This window comes from Muscardinus avellanarius, assembly GCF_963383645.1.
Source record: "Muscardinus avellanarius genome assembly, chromosome: 2".
NCBI lineage: Eukaryota > Metazoa > Chordata > Mammalia > Rodentia > Gliridae > Muscardinus > Muscardinus avellanarius.
This window is the reverse complement of record NC_137787.1, coordinates 63342414-63364681: the sequence shown is the minus strand read 5'-3', so window position 1 is coordinate 63364681 and position 22268 is coordinate 63342414. Positions and strand designations below refer to the sequence as shown.

The 22268-nt window shown below is 43.7% G+C and overlaps 1 protein-coding gene across 11 annotated transcripts in view; it reads left to right on the top strand.

Moving 5' to 3' along the window:
* Window positions 1-22268, top strand: part of RAPGEF4 (Rap guanine nucleotide exchange factor 4) — a gene marked incomplete at both ends in the record, with an annotated part of 342537 nt that overhangs the window by 68724 nt on the left and 251545 nt on the right. For all 11 annotated transcript variants that reach the window (XM_080719875.1, XM_080719879.1, XM_080719871.1 and 8 more), the window contains one exon: window positions 12347-12493. In XM_080719875.1, the coding sequence (XP_080576001.1) occupies window positions 12347-12493 (147 nt within the window). The remainder of the gene's footprint in view (window positions 1-12346; window positions 12494-22268) is intronic.

Sequence of the window (22268 nt, the reverse complement as noted above, 5' to 3'; positions counted from 1 at the left end):
GTGTGCTTTCCCCCATAATGTTCAGCCAGCGTTTCCTGCTTGATTCACATCACCGAGATCTAAGGAAGTGAGGGCTCATTGAGTCCTATCCGCTCCAGCCCTGCAGTGTAGCCGGAGATGGACAGAGGAGCCCAGCCTGCCGGCCAGCTCTAAACAACAGAACATGGTCCTAGCCGTGTGGCAGGAAGATGCTAAGGAGAATGAGCAAGGAGCCAACCTCCCCGCACCAGGCTGCTGGGAAGGGAAAAGCCAAAGTGTCGTGCCCACCGGCACCTGTGCAGGCCTCTGCTAGGCTCTGGGTCTCTGCCTGGGAGCCTTGTGGGCAATCGGGAGATTGTGAAGTTTTGATTTGTGGTATAATAATTCTCTATATAAGTCATAGGGTAAGCTGTCAGGCTGGAGATCCAGGTCAGAGCTGATGCTGCAGCCTTGAGTAGGGAGGCTGGCGACTCTGGTGTAGAAGCAGAATTCCTTCTGTGGGAAACCTCAAGGGACCATTTGCTCTTAAGGCCTTCAGCTGTTTGGATGAGGCCCACCCATTTTACAGAGAGCAATCTATTTGAAGTCTTAAAAAATGCCTGTACTGCAGCATCTAGACCAGTCTTTGACCACACAACTGGTCACCATTACCTCTTCAGGTTGACATATACTCATCGTCTATCCCAGTGGGGAGTTAAACGGGTTTGGGTCATGGGGTGGGGAGGAAAGATGAATTCCTACTCTTGGAGCCCAGAAACCACCTGATCATCAATGCGCGCCTTCATTGTGACTCATGGTGTGAGGGGCGCCATGTGCCCTGTCTGGTCCTTGGCGTCTGTGTGCTATTTTGCCACAAAATCAAGGCTCAGCAAGAGTGGGCGCAGCGATCCTGGGTCCATGTTATGTTGTCAAACTAAGATTCAAATTCAGGTCTGACATACTCCAAACACATGTTCTCCCTGCTGCCCACAAGTGAAAAAGGCAGGTGAGAGGGAGGTTATGATAAAAGAGAAAGAAGAAAAGTTATAAAGAGGCTAAGGGAGTATTGAGGAAAGAGGAGAAAGCACTAACAGTAACAGGATAGTCAAGTCTTTTTATTTGAGGTCCTGGGATTGAACCTAGGGACATTCTACCTCTCAGATAAACCCCCAGCCCTTCTTTATTTTTGTTTTGAAACAGGATCTCGCTAGGTTGCTGAGGCTGTCTCTGACCCGCTATCTTCCTGTCTCAGCCTCCCAAGTACTGGGATTACCACATCCAGCCAGTCAATTTTTAAATTTTATTTTATTTTTGCGGTATGGAGGATGGAACCCAGGGGCATTCTACCTTTGAGCTATACCCCTAGCCCTATTTTTTTTTATTCTTTATTTTGAAACAGGGTCTCACTGAGTTGCAAAGAGCCTCATTAAGTAGCTGAGGCTGTCCGCGAACTGCGACACTCCTGTCTCAGCCTCCAGAATGCTGGAATTACTAGCCTGTGCCACAACACCCGGCTTCAGTCAGTTCTTTGAGGGTAGGGCGTGTCTCACTAGCCATTTTTATTTTCTTCAAATTTCTCCCTGCGCTGTCTGTTTCTGCTCATCTGAGTCAGAAGGGATATAGTGACAAGTCCCCAAGTTTATCCTGGAGTTTCAGGGATATTCAGCCTCTTCCAGAGCCCAGTGGTGAGAAAGCAGGAATGGCTGGCTATGGTGCGCCCCCTGCAGGCCATGGTGTGCTAAGTAAGCATGGTGCAGGAACCACTGCACTGGCTCCTCACTGCACACCTGCTCCCCTGAGAGCTATGGTTAGTTTCACCTCCCAGGAGAGATGTTCAGTGATTTGCTCCCTGGGCACGCAGGCATCAGGTGTGAGGGCCAGTTCTTTGTGGTTCTGGGGCCCACGTTCTCGACCATGATGATGTTCAGGGACCAGCGGAAGGATGTGAAGTGGAAGGAATCGAGGAGCCTACAGTCGTGCAGGATGGAGGGAAGATTGCTGGGAGGGATAATGGTGGGATGATGGGCGACTGGGAAAACCCGAGGGCCCTGACGTGGGTGAAGAGGTGTGTGGGGATACCACTCACAGAACAGAGACTATATAAGGAAGACGCCCCCCCCAACCCCGATTCATCTAATTGGCGATTACTGATTTGGTGGCATTTTTGTGGAAATAGGAACCCTATTTTATATAGTAATAGGAAGCAATAATTCTAGCTTTCAAGAATACACAGGGCATAAAAATTCTATGGGATTCATAAATTCATATTACCTCCCTGCTTATTTCAATATAATATTTCTTCCATTCCCCCCCCCCCATATTTCTCGCTCACTGGGTTAAAAACACAGCTCCTCCCTGTCTGGTTGGCCTGGCAGGTTCTCCGTGCGTTCTTTGGGCCCTGGGCTGAGGGGCGCTCTTCTTTGTCATGGTGTCCCGTGCCGCACTCGGTGATGTGTGGTGGGATCTCTCCTGGTTCACAGAGCATTTCACCAGCATGTTAGGTTTGGGCTGATGTATGTGGACGGAATTGCGCTGTATCGTGCCCTGTTCACAGATGAACAAGTGGTCCAGAAGACAGCGGTGCACCTCAGAGCTGAGATGCTCAGCTGGCCCAGTGTTCTCCCTACTGTCCTCAGCTTCGGTCTGCCTGTGAGGCCGTGAGCCTGAGGTGTTGGCCCAGTATCCGGGGGGGCACGGGGGTGACATGATTCCAAAGAGGGAATAGAGAAAAGCAGCCCCTGGGCTCAGGAATGGGATGGCTCACCCCCAGGGATACTCGGGTCAGCCCCACTGCCTTCTCCCCTCAGGCCTTCCCTGGCTCAGGCGTGGCCTCATGGTATAAAATCCTGCTGAGCACTGGCCAGCTCCGTTGGCCTCGCACAAGTAGGCCTTTTCCAGCTGGGTCCCAGAGCCACACCCTGCTCCTTCAACCCTGCTCTTCTGCAGCTGAGACCCCCGAACCCAAGGCTCCAAGATGGCACTGGAGGGAAGAGAGAAAGCCCCTGGCTGGGAGGAAATGGCCCTACCTCTCAGAGACCCTCCCTGAGGCCCTGGTGCTATGATCTCTTTCCCTCCCTCCCTTCCTCCCTTCCTTCCTTCCTTCCTTCCTTCCTTCCTTCCTTCCTTCCTTCCTCCCTCCCTCCCTCCCCCGCTCCTCCGCCTCCTCCCTTCCCTCCCCCCCTTCCCCTCCACTCCCAGGGATTGACCTGGGTTATTCTATCTCTTGAGCTGCACCCCCAGCCCTTTAAAATATTTTTAAGTAGGGTCTTTCTAAGTTGCTGAGGGTCTGGCTAAGTTACTGGGGCTGACCTCAAACCTGCCATCCTCCTGTCTCAGCCTCCTAAATACTGGGATTACAGGTGTGCACCACCACACCCAGCTAGGAATGTGGATTTCTTTCTTCCTAGTACCCATGAATCTCTTCACGCCCTCCATCTTTGCATGCATTTGTGTGCTACTCTCAGGCCCATGGCTATTATTCTGCTGGACCCCAGGATGTACCATGCCTCACTTCATTAATCTCATTTCTTTTGACACCTTGACACCATGTTCATTCTAAGAATTCTGAGAAGTGCATAGACTATTCTGTTCTTATTATGATTAAAAACTGTTAGAGTCTTGCAAATCCCGGAATATCACTTTCTATTATACTTATCCTGCTACTCCATAAAACAAAACCTACTTTGAAGGCACTCTTCCAACTTTGAGGAAGTGTCAGGGACATCTCTCCCAGCCTCTCAGACACCCTTCCTGTCTCAGTATTTTCTTACCTCAGAAAATTTAGACCACCAAGCCGGGAGACCTGCCTGCAGACCACCTCACCATCCAGAGGACTGTCCCGCCAGCCTGGCTCACATGTACTTGTAGATTTCTATGTAGCAGCATGGATGCTGCCAGGAGTAATCAGTCCTTCCAGTTTCCAATAATATCAGTTCCCTCAGTCCCCTACCCAGACTCAATCAAGGTGTGTAACCCTGCACACCAGCTCTCCAGTCCTATAGGAGGCCTATTTAACTTACGGGGCCTAAATATTCCCACTTGAATGAATAATAATGTGTGTGTACTTTTGTAATATGTTACTGGTTAGTGGTTAGCAGTAAACATTGGGGGAAAGTTATAAACAATAAGAAGTAATAAACTTAAGTAGGTTTATAAGCTATGTAAGAAGACAGCACTATGTGACTGCATGACTGATGGGGCGAGGAACGGGGAGATGGGCTCTGTTCTTCTCTGCCGATATTTTAGGTGAGAGAATCTTTCTAGCACAACAAATATTTAAATCCTATAGGATTTTTAAATTCATCTTTACACTGAAAAGCATACAACTTTTCTTTTTATATAAAAGTGGAATACTTGAAGGCTGCTGACAGAATAGGACTTTAGCTGCAAAATATTAATGAAATAATAATGTTTTAATGAAATAATAATATGTTTTAATGAAAACATATACGTCTCTGTAACCGATACTTATTTAGAGTGTTGTATGGCCAGACATGGCGGCACATGCCTGTAATCTTAATACTTGGGAGGCTGAGACAGGAGGATTAGCCTCAGAAACTTAGCAAAGCCCTCTCACTTAGTGAGACCCCATTTTTAAATGAAAAAAAGTAGGCTGGGAGTGTAATTTGGAGGTGGAACACCCCTGCGTTCAATTCCTAGTACCTCAAAAAAAAAATAAATAAAGTATTGGTATTGTCATGTACCTAATACACTTAAATCCAGACCTCCTTTGAAATCCTGTCTTTGCAACTTAATTAGCCATAGGCACAATTAGATTACCTGTAAATTGAGGTTAATGGTTCATACCGTAAACAAGTTAGTGTATGTAAAGTACAAACCTTGTCATAGAGTTGGGCTTTTTTTTTTTTTTTTAAGAAAGACAAGTTGGCCGGTGGCTGCAATGCTACCATTCTATCACAAGAGGGCAGTGTTAGAATAGAAAAAGCCAGAGATGCATTGTATTTGAAGCGGTAAGAAGTTTAACAATATTTTTCAGCCATTTCGTGGGATCCCAGAATCTGGCTGCACGTGATTGCCACTTAATTCCACCCCCGCATCCGTCACAGTGATGTTATCTGGCAAATTCTTATCCCAGTTTTGGAGAAAGACCTCTTACTGGTTTTCTCTCCAAAGTTAGTGTGCTTTTATTTGCCCTCTCCCCTTCGCCTTTCCAACAACAATGTTTTTAAGCATTTGTTTTGTTTATAAATTTTTTTCAGGAGGTCTTTTTTTTTTTTGTCTTTTTGGAACCAGGGATCGAACCCAGAACGCGCTTTGCCACTGAGAGACATCCCGGCTCCTGTTTTATAAAATTTGAAGGCAGGATCTACTCCAGAAGGTGGCTCTCTCTATCTCTGTTGGTTTTTTTTTTATTTTTTATTTTTTATTTTTATTTTTTTTATCTTCACCTCTCTGATTCTTCCATTAGCTCCTGTCACCCTGTGATTTTCAGACAGAGAACATCACCATTATTGGGAGCCATTTTTTCTGAATAAATTTACTGAGTTCATAAAACACGAAAGGTATAAGGTCACCAGTAGCTCTTATGGTCTATTATTTCTTGTCAGTCTTGGGTCTTCCTATTTGTTAGGGACTGATTGGGAATTTATTTATTGTCCTGCAGGACACATCCTATGTTTAGTTCTGTTGCCAGTTTGGGTGGATACAAAACTATACACAGTGCTGGAAAGACAGGCTGGTCACTGAGACGGGGCTGGCCTCCGGAGTCTGTTCCAAGAGAGCCAAGGCTAGCCCTTTCTCATCAAGCCTAGGCTAGCCCTTTCTCATCAAGCCTTCCCCAAGCCCGCCTGCCTGAAATCCTTAAACTGTGCCTAACAAGCTGATTCTGGGGAAGTTCCCTAAAAGTAGCCAAACTTGTCTTTGCTGTTTGTTAGAAAAAACATTTGACTCAGAAGTATTTTTGCCTGATAGTAAATTCTTTTGCTAGCACTTAGAGTCTGATGTTTTAGCAAACTATGAGATTGGATTCCATCAAATTTTATTTTTTAGAAGGATTTTGAGAATGCAGTAAAGTCTAGTACTAAATTCAAGCTCATGAACTAAACACAGGTGCTACTTTACTATGGCCCATGGGCCTAAGATGAAAATTGTAAAAATATTTGCTTTGTAAGAATTTATGTTTCTGGGCCTATAGACATTTAACAAAGTGACTTGTTTCTTATTGTTAATCCAACATGTATCCAAGACAATAAACTTGCCATGAGTTGATGAACTCTTCTTGAATTGCTAATAGAGAAGTGAATTAGATATGAATAATAAAAAGATCCAAGAACATCTTGATGTTCTTACGATGTCCTGTTATATTGATTGTAAGCTACTTTAAATTTTGTCAGCATATTTGTAGCTTGTATAAGCTGGACTTCAGCCAGTGCTTTTTGATAATTTGTAAGACAAGTTGCTTAGCTTGGACAACAGTATTTTTTTTGGAGGGGTACTAGAGATGGAATCCAGGGGCATTCTACTTCCGATCTACACCTCCAGCCCTATTTTTTATTCTTTATTTTGAAACAAAGTCTTCCTGAGTTGCAAAGGGCCTCACTAAGTAGCTGAGGCTGGCCACGAACCACGATCCTCCTGTCTCAGCCTCCTGAATGCTGGGATTACTATCCTGCACCACCATACCCAGTGACAACAATCTTAATTACTAGTGATGTATATCCACTGGCTTTCTTAACCATACCTTTCCATACCATACCTTTGTTTATAATGAAACAAACAAATGGCATGCCTCCTTGAGAAGGCCAGCCTTAGGAAAACTCAGTGTTCCACAATTCAGATGTACACAGCAGGTAAATTAAGGGTGATTAGTTGTAGTGCGAAAGGATTCTTTGATTTGCAACAGGATTGTCAGAGGTTCCTTTGAACACAGACTCCCCAGGGAGCTCGAGTGTTTTGCAGATCATTCAAACCACTTCACACCCAGACTAGGGGACAGAGAAACTTGGAATTTAAGTGTCGAAAGCCATCATTAGGTGAAGAGTAATACAAAGTGAGTATCTAGAGTCTCTGTTGTTTAAATCACAGAAAGAAATATTTGCTGTTTAGAAACACAAAAAAACCTACACAGGTATATAAATGGCGCAGAAATATTTTTCTTTATTTATAGAGCATGTACTAAGTGCCAGGAACCATCCATGACTCTCTGTATTGTTTTGTTTCTATTTATTCCTGCTGATAATCATCTAAGAAGATTGTGCGGATCTCACAGAGGAGGATATCAAGGCTCCAGGGAGCATTTTGCCCAAAGTAACAAGCTAGTGTTTGACAGACATAAATTTTGAATCTAGATGTTCTAAGGCCCATGCTTCTGCACTCTGCTGCTTCTAGAGCCCCCTCCCCCGAAGCACTGAGTGTCTGACTCTGGGCACCTCCACGGGGGTGTCTTTTGCTGTTTTCCACCAGGGCAGGCATTGTTGATGTCTTTAACATACCCAGTACCAATGTTATGAACAGAGAGAGCCAGCCCCTGCCAGGATCTTGCATCTGCATTAGCTGGTGCCTTGCTGGGTAGAAAGGAAGAGCCTGGGGGCTGCCCATGGTCCAGGTGGAAAATGCGCTGGGTATGTTCAGGCGCTGCCAGGCCAGAGGTGGGGAAGAAGCAGAAAAGCAGAAAGGTGGGGGATGAGAGTTCCCATATTAGCATGGTGAAGGCCAAGGTAGTGCTAATGGGGGCCTGGCCTGGTGTCCGGGAAGCAGGCCCAACAGCGAGGGCCCAACTAAGAGGTCTGGCCACGGAAGGGCTGCTGGAGAACCAGGCAGGTTAGCAAGGCTGAGACTCAGACAGAAACCCAGTATTGCCAGCCCAGGTAGGAACTCTGTTATTATAGCTGGGGCCCAGGATCAGAGGGGGAAAAGCAGAAATGCAGATTCCTTCCCCAGTTCCCAGCTTTGCTAATGAGTAAGCCCTTGGTGCGTCAGCCTGGGGAGGTTAGATCCTCTGGGGACCATCAAGTGGGGCCAGGACTGAAAATGGAGAATTGAAGGGACAAGATGCCAAATGTGTTGTATTTCCCTGGTGATCATTCAGTGAGCGCATAGATTCGTGATTGAATAAAGAATCTGTGTGGGCTAAATTAATACCATAACTGATGTTCCTACTGAGCTTGGGCACAAGGTACTTATACTTCCCATGGCAGTGGGAACAGTGTATGGGTAAGTGAGGAGACCGACCAGCGATTGGTCTCAGCTCTTTCTCTTACCAGCCATGGTGGTGGGCAAGTCATTGAACATCTTTGAGCCTGATGTTTGCCTAACCTACAAAATAGCAATAATAATTCTGATGTTGCAGGATTGTTTTAGCACTGTAGGTTGAGCGTCCCCAACGCCCAAATCCAGAATTCTAAATACTCCAAATTCTGAAACTTTTTGAGTGCTGACATGATGCTGCTCGAAAATTCCACATCTCACCTCATGGAACCAGTTCACAGTCAAAATGTGGTTCAGTGTGTACACACTTTGTTTCACTCACAAAATCATTAATCCTATTGCCTAAGATTGCTTTCAGGCTGTGTATATAATGTGCATATGAAACACCAGTGATCGATCTCTCAGATTGGATCTGAGAAAGAACCAGGACCCCATGTCAGGGACGTGCTTCAGGATCACCCCTAGTTACACACTGGGATTGGCCTAAGGTGGTCAAACATGTCTTACTAACACAGTCAAGTCTTCCCTGTGTCGCTGGAGGGCTACTGCACTTAGGGTGTGTCTGTTGCAAACAGTAAGTGATGTTCTGGGCTCTGTCCCAGCTACAGAAATCTCTCTGGGAATGCTGGTTTGGTCCAGTACCTCCCCTGAGGTCTCGGGGCCATTTGGGACCCACTGGCATCTTGGCTAACATATCCTCTTATTTGGGGTTTCTCCAACAGCAGGCCTGGAGACAAGGATTTGGCCACAAGTAGTTTTTTTGAGATGGCACGAGGGAGTGTGGCAAGGGACTAGGGAGGGGAGCCGGGAAGGAAGGAAAGCCAGCCAGAGTGTGTCAGGAAGCGTGTTTCCTCTGCGGGCACCTGGGTTGGCTCCTGTAGGGACCTGTGAGGTGAGGGAGTGGAGGGTTTGTCCTCATGGTCTGCTGCTGCTTCGGAGGTGGTTGCACCCTCCAGACAGCCAGTGTTCAGCGCTCTGCGATGGTGGTGTTCAAGGCAGGGTGCTGCAGGTGTGTGGACCTGGCCAGGAAGTTACAAACGACCTCCAGGGTGAGTGTGGTGGCAGCATCTGCTAAACCTACCTTCAGTCTTTTTTTTTTATAAACACTTTTTTCCTATCTTGAAGACATGTAGGTCTTTAAATTTTTGCATACCATTTGAAAGTCCTCAAAATAAATTGCCATCTGATACAGAACAGAACATTCCTTCATTGTTCCGCACTCACAGAGTAGGTGCTGATTGCTTTCTTCAGGCTCCATGTCACTGAAAACAGTTTCTTTCAGATGGCCTCTCTGAACGTTAACCTGCAAATGAGCAGAAAATAAAAATGTTCTTCTGCATAGTCCCTGCAAAATAAGTATTAAGATGTGGACAGAGATTTAGAGCATGTGTGAGCTTAAAAAAAATTGCCATGTTCCATTCAGCCACAGGCCCTTTCACCAACAGACACAGTGTGCGTGCAGACACCTGCCAGGGTCAGGCTCTGGACTCTGACCAGTAGGGATCTGGTTAGATATTAGTGAGGACACAAGAGAGTGGCTTCTGTATAGACTCACATTCCTCCTGCTCACATCTATCCTGCCTTTCAGCCTACGTACTGAGCTCCATATGTTGGTTCTGTTAAGTGAGAGAACATGTGAATGGGAATTTATTCATTTGATAATTTATTTCTAAGCACATGCAAGGGCCTGCCTGGAATTCTGTGCCAAATTATTCAAGTGTCCAGCCCATATCTACCCAATCCATTTCGATTTCCAAATAAATTTGTTCTAAAGATATTCTGAATTTAATGAAAGTAAAATTTGAACTTGCAACTAATACTCTTTTCAGGTAAGGGTTTCCAGTTCTAATTTTAAGATCTTCTCTCTCTCTCTCTCTCTCTCTCTCTCTCTCTCTCTCTCTCTCTCACACACACACACACACACACACACACACACACACACACACTTTAGGTTTTTCTTTGTGTGTTTTGTGGTGCTGGAGATGGAACCCAGGGCCTTGTACAGGTTAGGCAAGTGCTCTGCCAGCCGAGCCCTGTCCTGAGTCTGAGCTCTTATCATTTGTGATCCCGTCTTTAAATTTAAGTGGATCAAGTGTGAAAATGGAGATGGGGAAGGACTGACCCCCACTCCCTTCTGGTAGGAGAGTATGAATTCCTGGCAACAAGTCAGGGGCCTGAGCAAATGACCACGGTTGGGACACTGGGAGGGGACTGTCCTTACAGGGATGGGGACACAGTAAAATACCGGGAGCAGTACCGTTTGCAATACCACCACTGTAAGTTCTGTTCCATGTAGTGAAGTCTGGATACGGTGAGATTTCTAGAGGAAATCCAAGCATAAGCTAGGTCTCTTGTTCTTATTACAAGAGCTATTCACTGGCTAAACAGGCTCCTGTGAGTTTCCCAGCCAATGTCTTTTATTGTGTACCATTTAGTGACAAACTACATGTGTCAGGGATGAGAGGTAAGAAAGGAAAGACTTTGATTTAATCCATAAATTCTATAACTAGCTCCTGAACAGCTGAGGTCTTCCTATTTCTTTGCATTATACTTTGCTGATAACTTTAAATATCTAAGCTACGTAGACTATAGCAGCAGTGGTATATTGGTTCAATCCCTCTCAAGTTTAAAGTAGAACTTAACACTAGAAAGTTAAAATTAGGCAACAAAATTCTTTCTGAAGAGTTCAGGTGGTAGAAAAATGAACTAATCTAGTGGAAATTACCAGGGAACTGGCTATTCTAGATAATTTGTGAAAACTTATGACTTCCCACAATTTCTCTTGTGTTTTTACTAGAATTTAGAAATGACTCAGTGGCACCCAACTCACTGAGTATTGATATTTTAATCGTGGGTCTCTTTTTCTGAGTGAATTTGTTTGCAACTGCCTTTCTGGAAAATTTATTAGGAGGCTATTCTCAAAATTTCCTCTGATCTTTTATTCTTTTCTGAAATATTATTGATTTTTATTTTCCCGAACATGATTTCATATGGTAATGTCTGTGCAAGAAGCAATTTGCCATGGTCCAAGGAGCTGGATTCATATGGGCATTTGTCTTAGTAATGTGGTTATAGAGGCGCTAACTTGATCTTAATAACATTTGCCTGTTATCGTGTATTAGATGCATAAAAGAAAACTATGTCTTCTAACTCAGAGGATTACCCTTGTGTATCTCCCTTAGTTTATAATGCCTTGTGAAATTAATGTCCAGATGAGTCTGAGTGCCTATTTGCATTATTTAAAACTAGTTAAGATTAAATCTAAACATGATCACCAATGTTGCATGCAGAGAGGAAATTACATTTTTAGCATTCCTTAAGAAACTTTGTTTTGTCTTTGATTTACAGGGCATTATAAACTGGCAGCACTATACTTCATCAGACCATGTTTTTACTCTGTTATGGCTGCAGGAGGCAGCATGATACAAAAAGTTTGAATCTATAGTCAGATAGACTTGCTTAGAATCTGGCTGTACTGCTTATTTACTGTGTGAACTGGGGCCCCGTGAATCTACCACCTGGATCCTCAGTTTTCTGATCTCTTCAAGACAGGCAGATATAGTAGTATCCCTATTCCAGATCCCTGTTTAACTATTATAACTGTACCCTTACACTAAAGAAGCTAAGTTCATCTTCAATAGATTTTTCCCCTTTTCTTAAAGCAGATAACAGTTATATAAAAACACAGCAAGACCATTGCTAGCATTTTTATACATAATATCACTGAACTAGAAACAAGCTAAATAACCAGGAATAGGAGAATGAGGGATAAACAAATGGTGGTATGCCTACACAATGGAAAGAAATGTAGATGGTATGCCTACATTAACAGGAAAGACCCCTCCTGATCCATGCAAGAGCAGGGATAAATCTTACAGACACTATATTGAGCAAAAGAAATTACCCCAGACCTAACTATATTGTGTGTCTCTTTTTAAAACAGGCAAAACTCTGTAGGATGCTAGAAAACAGAACAGTGATTTCCCCTGAAGGGAGGGTCTTGAAAGGGGCTACAAGGGACCTTCTGGGGGTCACAAAAACATCCTATGTCTTGATTTGGGTGGTAATTACACCAGTGTGTGTATTTGCTGAAACGTTGAATTGTACAATTAAATTGGGTGTTTTATTTTCTACACATCATACTGTAATTCAAAAGAAAGACAACCAACTCACTCATCTGCTAAGTGTTTACTTTTCTAATGACTGACTTTGGGATTCTCAGGATGCGGTGACCATCTGTACCCTGGGGATTGGGACAGCCTTTGGAGAGTCCATTCTGGACAACACGCCCCGCCATGCAACCATCGTTACCAGGGAGAGCAGTGAACTGCTCCGCATCGAGCAGAAGGACTTCAAGGCACTATGGGAGGTGAGCCCCAAGGCTTCTTTGTCAATTAATACAGTTTCAGCCGAGAAAGGGAGCTACCACATGGATAACGGCAGCATGGCTGAGCTGTAATGTGTTCTGTTCTGAGCTGGTGGATGGAATTTAATTTTCAAAACTTGTTTTTGAAATGAGTGAGTGAAAAAGCCATTTTGACACACAAGACTTTTTTTTTTAATTTAGTGCTTGCTCAATTTTCTGTAGTTTGACATACCTTATAATTATTTCTTGAATGACCATAGAGCGTTTTATGTATTTTCTCCCTCCTATTCCACAGATGTATTCTTAACCAGGGAACAAAATACTTTGACATTTTCTTTTGCATTTTAAAAATCATTATTGACACATTCCCCAGGAAAGTGGAATGAATGGGGTTAACATCTGCCTCATTTAAATGCTTTTAGAAATGATGTGCCCTGTAATAAGGTGTGAGAAGTGAAGGCTCATGGAGCTGTCTGGTTACTCGCCAACCTGAGGAGGCATAGGTGGCGCAGCAGTGGATGGGCGCGACTGGTCCCGGTGGCTTTTGCATTTACCAATGCTTACCAGCATCCCTCAGGGTACCGTGCTCATTTGCAAGAAGTATGAAGGATAAATCACCTTCTAGGCAGTCTTGGCAAATAAAGCACTCATAAAGGCCCAGCTAAGCCTTGCATCTTTTACATTCATTCGTTTTCAGCTCGTTTAGCTTCTGATTTTAACCTGTGGTCGCTCTTCGTCTTTGTCCTTGGCTCAGTATGTCCAAGAGTTAACCCGTTGAGCCGGCAGGCTGCGCAACTTGTCCCGGTGTGGCTAAGATTTTAAACTTGATCTAAAAAGAATTTTGTGTAATCAAATAGTTTCCTCCAGAGCCAAACAAATGAGAGAAGCATTGAGGTGCCAACCTGCAGGTGAGTGAGTGAGGCCGGCCTTAAAGTCACGCCAAGCCTTGGAAGGCCTTGCTGGTGAAACCTGTTACTTTTATTCTTGGCAGTAGTGAATAAATTGCGGGGTTACTTGTTTGAAACGTTTCTCTCAGAAAATATTAAAGAGCTCCAACTGCTCTGTAAAGTTCAGAGACAAAAGCTAGTTTTAGGGAGGAAAAGCTGAAGTCGGTTTGCATGAGGTGTGTGTGGAGAGGTTTCCTGTCAATTAAAAAGGCCCAGGTTTGAGGCAAATAAGCCATTTTTTTTTTGTAACTTTCCTTTTTGAAAGGTAAACTGAAGTCTTTTTCAAAAGGGGAATTTGGAAAACTGTTTTAAGGGTGAAAACGATTCCTACCTGTGATGCATGTCATTAAAGCTGCTTCTGTCTTCGAGGATTTGCTTGCATTGCTGATAGAGGGTGGTTCGTGGGGACATTTATAAATGTATTTTTAATTAGGAGCCCTCAGTTCTGTGAAGGAAGTTCTTGAGAAGTTGCTGTCTGGGAACATTCAAACAAACTTACTTAAAATATTTTCAAACAAAATAGAAAAGAATAGTACAATGAACACCACTCATCCCTCCATTTAGTAATTGTTGACATGCGGGCATCTTTCCTCACTTTTTTTTCCTGAACTGCTCTAATGTATACGATAGACATCATGACATTTCATCCTAACTCGTCAGCTTGTATTCTCACAAATTAGAGTATCCTGTGATATACCCATAATACCATTTTTCATTTACAAAGCTAATGATAATATCCTAATATTGTCTAATACCCAGTTGATATTTCATATCTTCCCAATTGTTCTGAAAATATCCTTTTTTTGATAATGAAAATGCAAAGCAAGGGTATTCTACCTCTGAGCTACACCCTTGGCTTTATTTTGTTTTTTATTTTAAAACAGGGTTTCACTAAGTTGCTGAAGATGGTCTCAAGCCAGTGATGCTCCTGTCTTAGCCTTCTAAGTACTGGGATTACAGGTGTGCAACACCACACTCAGTTTGAGAACACCTTCTAGAGGTGCTTTTTTTTTTCTTCTTCAAACCAGGCTCCAGGAAAAAAAAATGAAAACAACAACATATAACATATATTTGGTTGTCATACCTAAATCTCTCTTTTCTCTGTGTCTCTCTTCTCTTTCCTCCTTCCCTCTCACACCACTTGTTGTTGACTTGATTGAAAGGCAAGGTCAGTTTTCTCCAAATTCAAGATTTGTCTATTTTCTCATGATGTTGTCTTTTATACCTCTATCTCAGGTTTCCTATAAATAGAAGTTAGAGCTAAAAGCTTAATCAGATCAGATGAAACATTTTTGGCAAGAAAACGTCCAGAGCGATGCTGAATGTGTCCATAGACTCATGCTGTTTGGTTTCCCCACTGCCGGGATATTGTTGATCCCCTGGGTGAGCCGTACCTGAGTACATCTTAGGGCTATTTCCCATGGCTAGTTCCCCTGGAGGGATTACTAAACAGGGAATTGATATTGAGGGCTATCTAAAACCTTGCTACATGTTTTGCAGCTCTGTGGGTTAACCACCGAGCATGATTTGAGATCTCCCCTGCCAGCGACTTCACCGTGGCAGGGGGCCACTTCGCACTAACTAGGATGGCTGGAGTCTTTAGTCTGACTCCTTTACAGGTGGGGGCTGGCATCTCACAGGAGGAGAGACTCCAGATCCTTCCTTTCGTTTGCCTGTTCATGCACCGAAATGCAGTGAATGAATTTGGTGGGCAGGGAGTGTGTGTTAACTAAACTATTTATCTCATGAACTGTCAGTCTATTAGCCAGAACCTTATTTTTATTTTTGATACTTTGGCTCATGGTAATTATACACTGTAGTGAGATTCAAAGTGATGTGTTCATATATGCACACATCTGGTGGTGAATTTCCCTCCCATGCCAGCCCTGCCCTTTACCCCTGCCCTCAGTGATCACTTCCTGTATGGACACAACATTATTTGAACTGTTTCCTTCCTCAATCCTCCTTTCCCCCTCCCTGCCTGCCCCAGAACTTTATTAATGAGCATGCTTGTGCGCATATATATATATATATATATATATATATATATATTCCCAATAAATTGTCCAGTTCTAAAGTGCCTTCTGAAAAAAAGGTTGAATGATGTTTTTATTTCACTGTTCATTTATTCAACAAACGCTGAGCTTCTCCTGTGTGTCAGGTATCAATGGCAGAGATTGGCAGAATTTCGTTTCCAGGGCAGAGGCTTCTACTGTACTTGGAGGAGATAGAAAATAAAACAAACAAGTCAATAATGTAATTTCAGAGTGCAGCGTATTATTAAATCAATTTTACTTCTATTCTTTGAGTGTCCGTGATCTGTTGATGGCATCTGTATCACCAACTACAAACAAAAGATTTGAAAACCAGAACACCTCTTCCTTGATTGTGTCAAATAATAAGGTTTATAATTCAGCCATCCATTGTCCTGGGAAGTGGCATCTCTTAGCAAAATCAAGACCCAAACTCATGCTGCCAGCTGAAATCTAAGGTAGCTCTGCCAGCCGCGTATCAAGAGGGAAGAACCATGTTGGAAATGATACGTCGCACCCAGGTTCATGCGGGAGCATCACTGAACTGTGCGATGCCGAAGAGGCAGGGCTAGGTCAGAGGTTCCGAACTGTCCAAACGAGACAACTTGAATTGTGGCCTAATTTGGCATGTTCATCTCACTTGACACCTTACTTTTGAGGTATGTTATGGTGGGTTCATTTTATGGCAGAGCTGACATGGTGTTTTGTGTCCTTATATAAGTAGGCTATTACTGTCACTTTGAGGGTCTGAAACCTAAAACACTCCCATCAGGTTTCTGAGTTACTTATCATAGAAAATGATGGCTTCTAATCATTAGCAGGTTAGCATAGTCTAAAAATAGTTCTTTAATAGGCAAAGTGAATGCTCTGTTTTGTTTTAGACTTAGGACTGTAATGCCATCACAAAGCTGGGACATTCTCACTCTTTCCAGGTCTAAGGCAGGTTTCCCAGGCTTCCACAGGTCGATACTCAGAGAGTCACATGCCAGGTTTTGAAATCCTATTCAATTCCATCCCAAATACCTCTTGCCTTATATCGCCTATTATGTTGTAAGTCCAATTCCTTTCCAAATACCTCTTGCACTATATTGCCTATTATGTAGTAAGTCAAATAGGCAACACCCAGAGTATTTTAAAACTATCATAATAAATATAACCAGAAGCATTTATCCAATTATCTCTATGAATATATAAAAGTATAAACATTCCCCAAGCTATGACTGAAATAGCAGCTTGATGCTTTTTTTCCTACCTCTTTCCTAAAGAAAACTCATCTCTTTCTTCCTCCCTTTCCATATTTTAGTTCCCAATGTCTGGACAGATTTGAAGGTGCTGGCTTAGTTCATCTTAAAGTCAGGTCATGCTTTCTTAGCTTAAGTGAATTATGGTAAATTTATCCTGACTCAGTCAATAATTCCTCCCTCTTCTCGTGCCTCTTTAATATTAGAACTTATATGTATTTAACCAGGGTTTAAAATATCCCATCTTTTAGTAACATCTCAGGAGGGAGAGAGGAATAGGAAAAGAGGAGAAAGGAGAGACTGGAGGTAATGTTTCTAAATGACATCCAGAAGAGAATTAATTTGAAAGTGTTGGAATCTCATTTTTAGTTCTTGAGACTATTTTAATTTATAATTTAAACTCTTTGACACCAGCGGCATTTTCTACTCTCAGTGAGAAAGCTAAATGACAAAGCAGGTAAGTGTAGGCTTGGGAATTTAAACCAGTTATTAATAGTTGATCAGAGATTATGGGTATTTGTGATGGATGGTGGCCCTTGGAATAAATATAAAACTGATTTATTGTCCAATTCCTTGAATCTCTTCTCAACACACACACACACACACACACACACACACACACACACACACACACACACACACACATATCCCAGTGTGTCCAGAGAGGTAGATAAAAGAAGCAGTTCTGTTTCACATCTATAAAAGCCATTACTGAGAGGCCCTGGACTAGGGATCTACAACCTGTTTACCTATGTTTCAATTGCATGAACATCATTCTGATAGAATAAAAATTTCCATGACGCTGAGTCGTCTTTGAGCATGTACAAAATAATAATACATATTTATAAATTCTTTGAAAAATTAAAGACAGTAGTAAAATGACAGCCTTTCAAAATAAAAGCAGCATTTTAAATTTGTAATCTGACCTGTGTCATAGTGAAAGTGGCTTCTTAGCTGTAAGTATTAGACAGACTTTAAAACATTATTGTGATTTTATTTCTATCAGGGCAAAACACAGAGAACCAGTGCTTGGATGTAATAATTGAAATAATAGAGTTAATTCCCCGAATGTGTCTGTGGTCTTAGTTAATATTGTCATTGTCTGAAAATCTATTTTATGCTTTATGAGATATAAAGCCAGATAATAAAAATAAGAAGTACATGTTTCTATCTTGGGAAAAGAATGTAATTAAGAACAGGGATATTTCCAAAAGGAATAAATGCTCTTGAAGAAACATGTTTACAGCTATCTCTATTCCCTAATTTTTAGAGTGTTGTTTTTTTTTTCTAGAAGATTCTACAAAATATGTTGGCAGTTGTGAAAAGCTTTTTAGTTATTTCTGTGTATTGCTTCTTTTAGAATAGATAGAGGAAAAAGCCCTTTTTCCATTAATAATCTTTCAAGCCACTGTGAAAATAAGAATCGTTGAAAGGACAGCGGCTTAGTCTCTGCTGATGTGCTTTAAAAACCATATTAGAATAATGTACCTTCCAGAGGCATCTGCTCTTGCTTGAGTAGGCTTGATGTTCCTATCTGTCTGCGGCTGTCAGAAAAATGAAAGCCAGATACCTAAAATGCAGTATCTCAGAACACGACTGTCTCCTGAGTCCAGGTGGGCTTTGCGGCTCGATTCAGCCTGCTACCAGTTTCAGGGGGTTTTGCTTTTGCATGAGTGCTAGGATTGCCAGGTGGACTGGCATTTCAGATGAGTGTTTAGGACCCTGGATATTGCGGCATGGTTGCCTGGCCTGCTCATTAGCACCCTGGGACCCTCCCCCACGCCCACCAGAGGAGCTCTGGGGCCTGGAAGTCAAGGGGCCTGCATCTCCTGAGGTAGTAGCCTGTGCTAACTTTTGGCAACTTTGGTGCTTATACTGTAGGGTTACTTCCCAGGCCAGAAATTTTCATCAAAGGGCTAAGAAAAATACATCCAAAAATAAACATGAAAGTCAAGACTTCGTGCCAGGAACTCCAGCCACACACATCCTGTTGGCTGGTTCTCGTCTCTCTCCCCTCGCGGCTCTGATTCTTTTAAACCAAGCGGAAGCCTGCTCCCATGACTGGGATCTTATGTCAGCACTGGGGTCTCACTCCTCTGTCCTCAGGCTTTTCCACACAGTGGCACAATGACTCAAATCCAGAAAGGAAGGGAGTGAGGTTAGTGGGAGCTAACTCAAGTTTAAAAAAAGAAAAAAAAAAGGAAGCCTTTTCTTACTACCTTGACTGGCTGGGCTTTCCTGGAGAGTCATCGGCAAGGCTTCCTCCCTGTGGACAGAGGCATTCAGGCAGAGACGCCAACAGGGAGCTGTCGGCGATGAAAGCACAATTTGCTGTCCAGAGGACAGGTAGCTGTTCGCTGGATATCTGAGAACTTGGAGAGGCGGGAAGAGAAGGACGTATGCGCTACAAGGTCAGAAGGGTCTTTGTGTTGTTTAGTGAAGGATGGGGCGGCAGGGAAGTAGTCCAGGTTACAGTATGCATTTGGTTGCTCTCTGCATTTGGTTGAGGAATTATGCTCAAGAACGTCTCTGGCTTTTCTAATTATGCTCCATCAGACCTAAGTATGTGCCATGGCACTGCTGTAATTTGATTTCATCTTTGTTTGTGGTGTCTGTGTGGGGGTGGGGTGAGAGGTGGCTTACCATTTTCTTATAGTGAAAGATGTTTATTTAGCCACATGATCTTAAGTATGTTTCTAGAGGATATAGTTGTTTATAACTAGGCAAAATTACACTTATCATATCAATATTAAATATATGTATTGATCTAGTGACGTACTTGAATGGCATATATTAAAAATGAATTTGGGGCAAGGAAACAGATTGAGGGCGGTGGTATTTCACTGTCTGGGGACCCAGTGGGTATCTTGCCTGGAGCTTTCAGACAATATGAAGGTCCTCAGTGTTCGTGGGACTTCTGTTACATTATTGATGACTTGAAGTGCTCCCTGCTCCCCAAGCTGTGATCTCGCTGTTTCTCAGAAGATGATCAGGGGGTCTAAGCAGATCAAGGCTTGACTGGCAGGCACCAGGAGTGTCCAGATGCTGCCTGGTCGGCCTCTTGGCAGGGTGCGCGGCTCCTCTGAGCTGAGGCTCTTTGGGTGTTCTTCTGAGTATGCGGTGCATACGCACGTCTTCTAGGGGCTGTGCTTACAGGGGTTCTGAAAAGCCTCCCTAGCTGGAGACACTCGCTCATAGCCCAGCCTGCACTTACCTGCACAGTGGCCCTGTTTACTCAGCAGCTGCCCCCCGGGGTAGCATACCCTTCTCATAACTGCTCGGCTTACTTCTGAGAAGCTTCTGTCTCACTCCGCAAACAGGGTTCCCACCATGCAGAGGTACAAAATCTGCTCCACCTGCTTTTTTGTGGTTTATAGTGTAGTGGAGAAGACAGACAAGCATAGGCACAAATATGAGATAAACCGAATGGGAGACAAACTAAAAATCTCCCCCAAAAAGACAGTGTGTGTGGGAGCAAGGAGGAGGTTTGTTTCTACCCAGGGCTTCACCTCATCCAGAGATGAAGAGCTCTGCGTCTGAATTATTGGGGTTGGTTCACCAAATGGTGGTGCTGGAGGCAGCCTGTCCCATAGGGAAGGGGGCTGCAGGTCCTGGGCTCTGCTTCACTTCTTCATGGGGCCCCAGGGCAGCCTCTCCACAGAGGCTGTATTTCCACAGGCCTGGTTTTGGTTTGTGGTTGTTCTCAGTCTTCATCTGGAGAAATCCATTCCGGGGTTTGGTGGGTTCTCCAGACAAAGGCACTTCTAGTTGGGAAAACAACCTCTGGAGGCAGCGACTTCCAGAAGGAGCTCCTGGTGCAGACCAGAGGATGTTGCTAAGCTCCCTGTGTGTGCAGAGTCCAGTGGTTGCCAGACTTTGCTGCTCCTGCTGGTCCAGTTCTCTTGTGTCATCCCCAGGATGCGGTGAGAGGTTGGAGCACCGGGACCATGCCTGACACTTGGCAAAGAAACAACAGGCAACCCTGTCACGATGCTGGCCTCTCGGTCCCGCAGTCCTGCCCTGGGTGAGCTCCCTGAGCTCAGTGCTTTGAGCTGTCTCGCCCAAACCAGTAAGTGCAAGGCAGACCTTCCCAAGGCCATTCATGTGGTTGAGCAGTCTGGCCTGAAGTTCCGTTCTATTCCTGGTTTAACCCAACTATGTGGGTTGTGACCTCTCAGAGGTCTCCAACTTCCTGGGCCACCTCACTGTCAAATAGAGACACCTCTGCTTAAGTTCTATCTTGCTGATTGGAGGCACCAAGGTTAATGCAGATTGATTACTTGTGCGCCTCAGGAGTAGAACATTTTAGCTTCTCCCTCCCCTTTTGGTTTGCAAAGAAAGAAGGCAAAGCCACCAATTATGTGGATGGGAAGGATAAAATAGAGGGTTGAGGGTTCATAGTCTATTAAAATATAGGGAAGGGAAGAATTTTTTTTGTATCTTTAACGGTTTATATATAATTTCTGAGTTGGTTCTATGTTAGAATTACCTGATGAAATTGTTTTAAATTTCCCATGCCTAATCAGGTGTGGTGGTGCATGCCTATAATCCCCATAGTTGGGAGGCAGAGACAGGGGAATTGCAAGTTTGAGGCCAGAATGTGGTAACTTAGGGAGACTCTGTTTGAAAAAACAAAAATAAACAGCTAGGGGTGCAGCTCAGAGATAGAATGCCCCTGGGGGATTGATCTAGGCAATTCTCTGAACTTTAAACAAAGCTGAACATGAGCAAAAATATTCTCCAAACACACTAAAATTCACAGATAGCAAAAGCCTTAAAAAAAAAAAACCCAGTCCACTAACATTAATTTCATCAAGACTTACACAGAGCTGGGGGGAAGCTACTGTTCTTCCAAGAGATGTTTTCAATTCTGAAGTACCAATCAATGCCCAGTACCCAAAACCACCACCACCACCAAAAACTAAAAAAAAAAAAAAAAAAAAAAATCCATGTCTGCCTGTGCCCTTCCTAGACCCATGAAATCTGAATCTCTGAAAGTGGGGCCTGAGCATCTGTAGCTTCTTACAGCACCCTTGAGAGCCCATGGGCCAGCCTGGCCAGAGAGCACCGTGATCCTCTGTACCTCTGTGCTTGCTTCTCATACACGCCTGGCCTCCCGGTCCTGGGCTCGGGCTGTATGAGGAATGTTTGTTCTTCGCTAGTTGCTGTTGAGTTGCCTACTGTGGTTGTTTTTCTCTCATGCAGACATTCTACTTGCAAATCGGGGCTTCTGCCAGGTTAACGGTAATCACAATCTGAGAGACAGAAAGGGTGGTTTTATTCCAGGCTTTCTGAATTACAGGCTGCCTATGTGGTCTGGTTATCAAACGTGTGAAAAGCAAGTACACATTCTCTTAGTGTCCATAGCAGTGGTGTCCTCTTACATTAGGGAGCTGCTAGGAATTTCTACCATACCCTTGTGAAGAATGAGACTAAACAAGGCAGGTTGCATCTTAGTATTCTTATGAAGAGAGGTTTTTCTTCATCCAGTGTTCGGAACGGAGCCATCTCTTGGAAGAACAGAAGATTTCCCCAGCTCTGTGTAAGTCTTGATAAA